General features: G+C 60.1%; 1 protein-coding gene across 1 annotated transcript; it reads right to left on the bottom strand.

Moving 5' to 3' along the window:
- Positions 1 to 81: 81 nt before the first annotated feature.
- LOC127752040 (transmembrane protease serine 9-like) lies at positions 82 to 896 on the bottom strand (the record flags this gene model as incomplete). Its single annotated transcript, XM_052276536.1, has 3 exons — positions 639 to 896; positions 416 to 526; positions 82 to 297 (listed from the first exon to the last, which is right to left on the bottom strand). Coding segments are annotated over exons 1-3 (581 nt in total), but the record flags the coding sequence as incomplete, so codon positions are not given.
- Between the last annotated feature and the right edge of the window lie 188 nt (positions 897 to 1,084).

Below are 1,084 nucleotides of genomic sequence, written 5' to 3'. Positions count from 1 at the left end.
CATTGCCTGAAAATTCGATTATTGAGAAACAAACTGTAAGTTCGTCCGGGCATCTCAATAATTAAGACTGACTTGACTTACTGGTAGAAGCAGTGGCCGGCCGACAGCAGCCAGCGGTCCGAGATGAGCGTGGCCCCGCACTGGAACTCGCCCTCCTTGTACAGGGCTGCCTGCCACGGCCACGCCCCCGGGCCCGAGTTGGTGCCGCCCACGATGCGCGCCCGCCGGCCAGCCGCGCTGGAGGCCGCGCTGGAGGCCGTGGAGGTGGCCACCACCGGACCCGCCGCAACCGCAGACCTGCGGGGGAAACGCAAATTTGTACGATAAGACCCTTCTTGGAAGTATGACTACATTTTGTTGGACATTCGACGCCAGTCTGACGCCAGCACGGACTGCTTGTTGTCAGCGACCTTACCTCGCCCAGTGAGAGGTGGCTTGGGGGCGCTCCCCGCACTGAAGGCTCTTGCAGGACACTCTCAGAACCTGCCGGCTTGGACACGTCGACTCAACGAATGTCTGCTGTCTCCTGAGGAACAACAACATATTTGAGGTGTTTTCTCTCCACGTTTTCGTTGAAACAGCCCATAATTTACGGTCATATACGGACGGAGACGTTGAGCCCTAAGCGACACACTCACCCCTTGTTCTGCTCCGTCGCGTTCACGCTGGCCGTCTCGAAGAAGGGCGAGTCGTCCGCCACCCTCTGCTCGTCGGTCGCCAGTTGCGCCGTCTCCACGCCGCTGAATGTCAGCGCTCTGCACACCACCTCGCCGAGCTGCAACGGCCCCCAGGAGCCTACCTTGTCCTGCTCCGGGACCCTTTCCGGGGCCGAGTCGTTCCCGACGACCCCCTTGGCGCAGAGCTTCCCCCAGCGGCCTTCGCGCCGCACCATCACGTACCCTGCGCAGACACAGGATGCCATTATTGGGTGATTTCTAGCTTCAAACTTAACAACATCCAGAAGCCTTGCTCCGCAGTTAGGTACCAGTGCCTCCAAAAGGGCAGGCTGTTGCGGGCTCAACGCATCATGCTCGCAGGTGAAAGAGCCCGCAAGAGCCCGCAAGGTAGATTGACAAGCCCGCAC

Source organism: Frankliniella occidentalis, unplaced genomic scaffold (assembly GCF_000697945.3).
Source record: "Frankliniella occidentalis isolate FOCC.00 unplaced genomic scaffold, Focc_3.1 Scaffold3356, whole genome shotgun sequence".
Lineage (NCBI taxonomy): Eukaryota > Metazoa > Arthropoda > Insecta > Thysanoptera > Thripidae > Frankliniella > Frankliniella occidentalis.
Note: the sequence above shows the minus strand (reverse complement) of the source record. Positions and strands in the feature narration are given on the sequence as shown.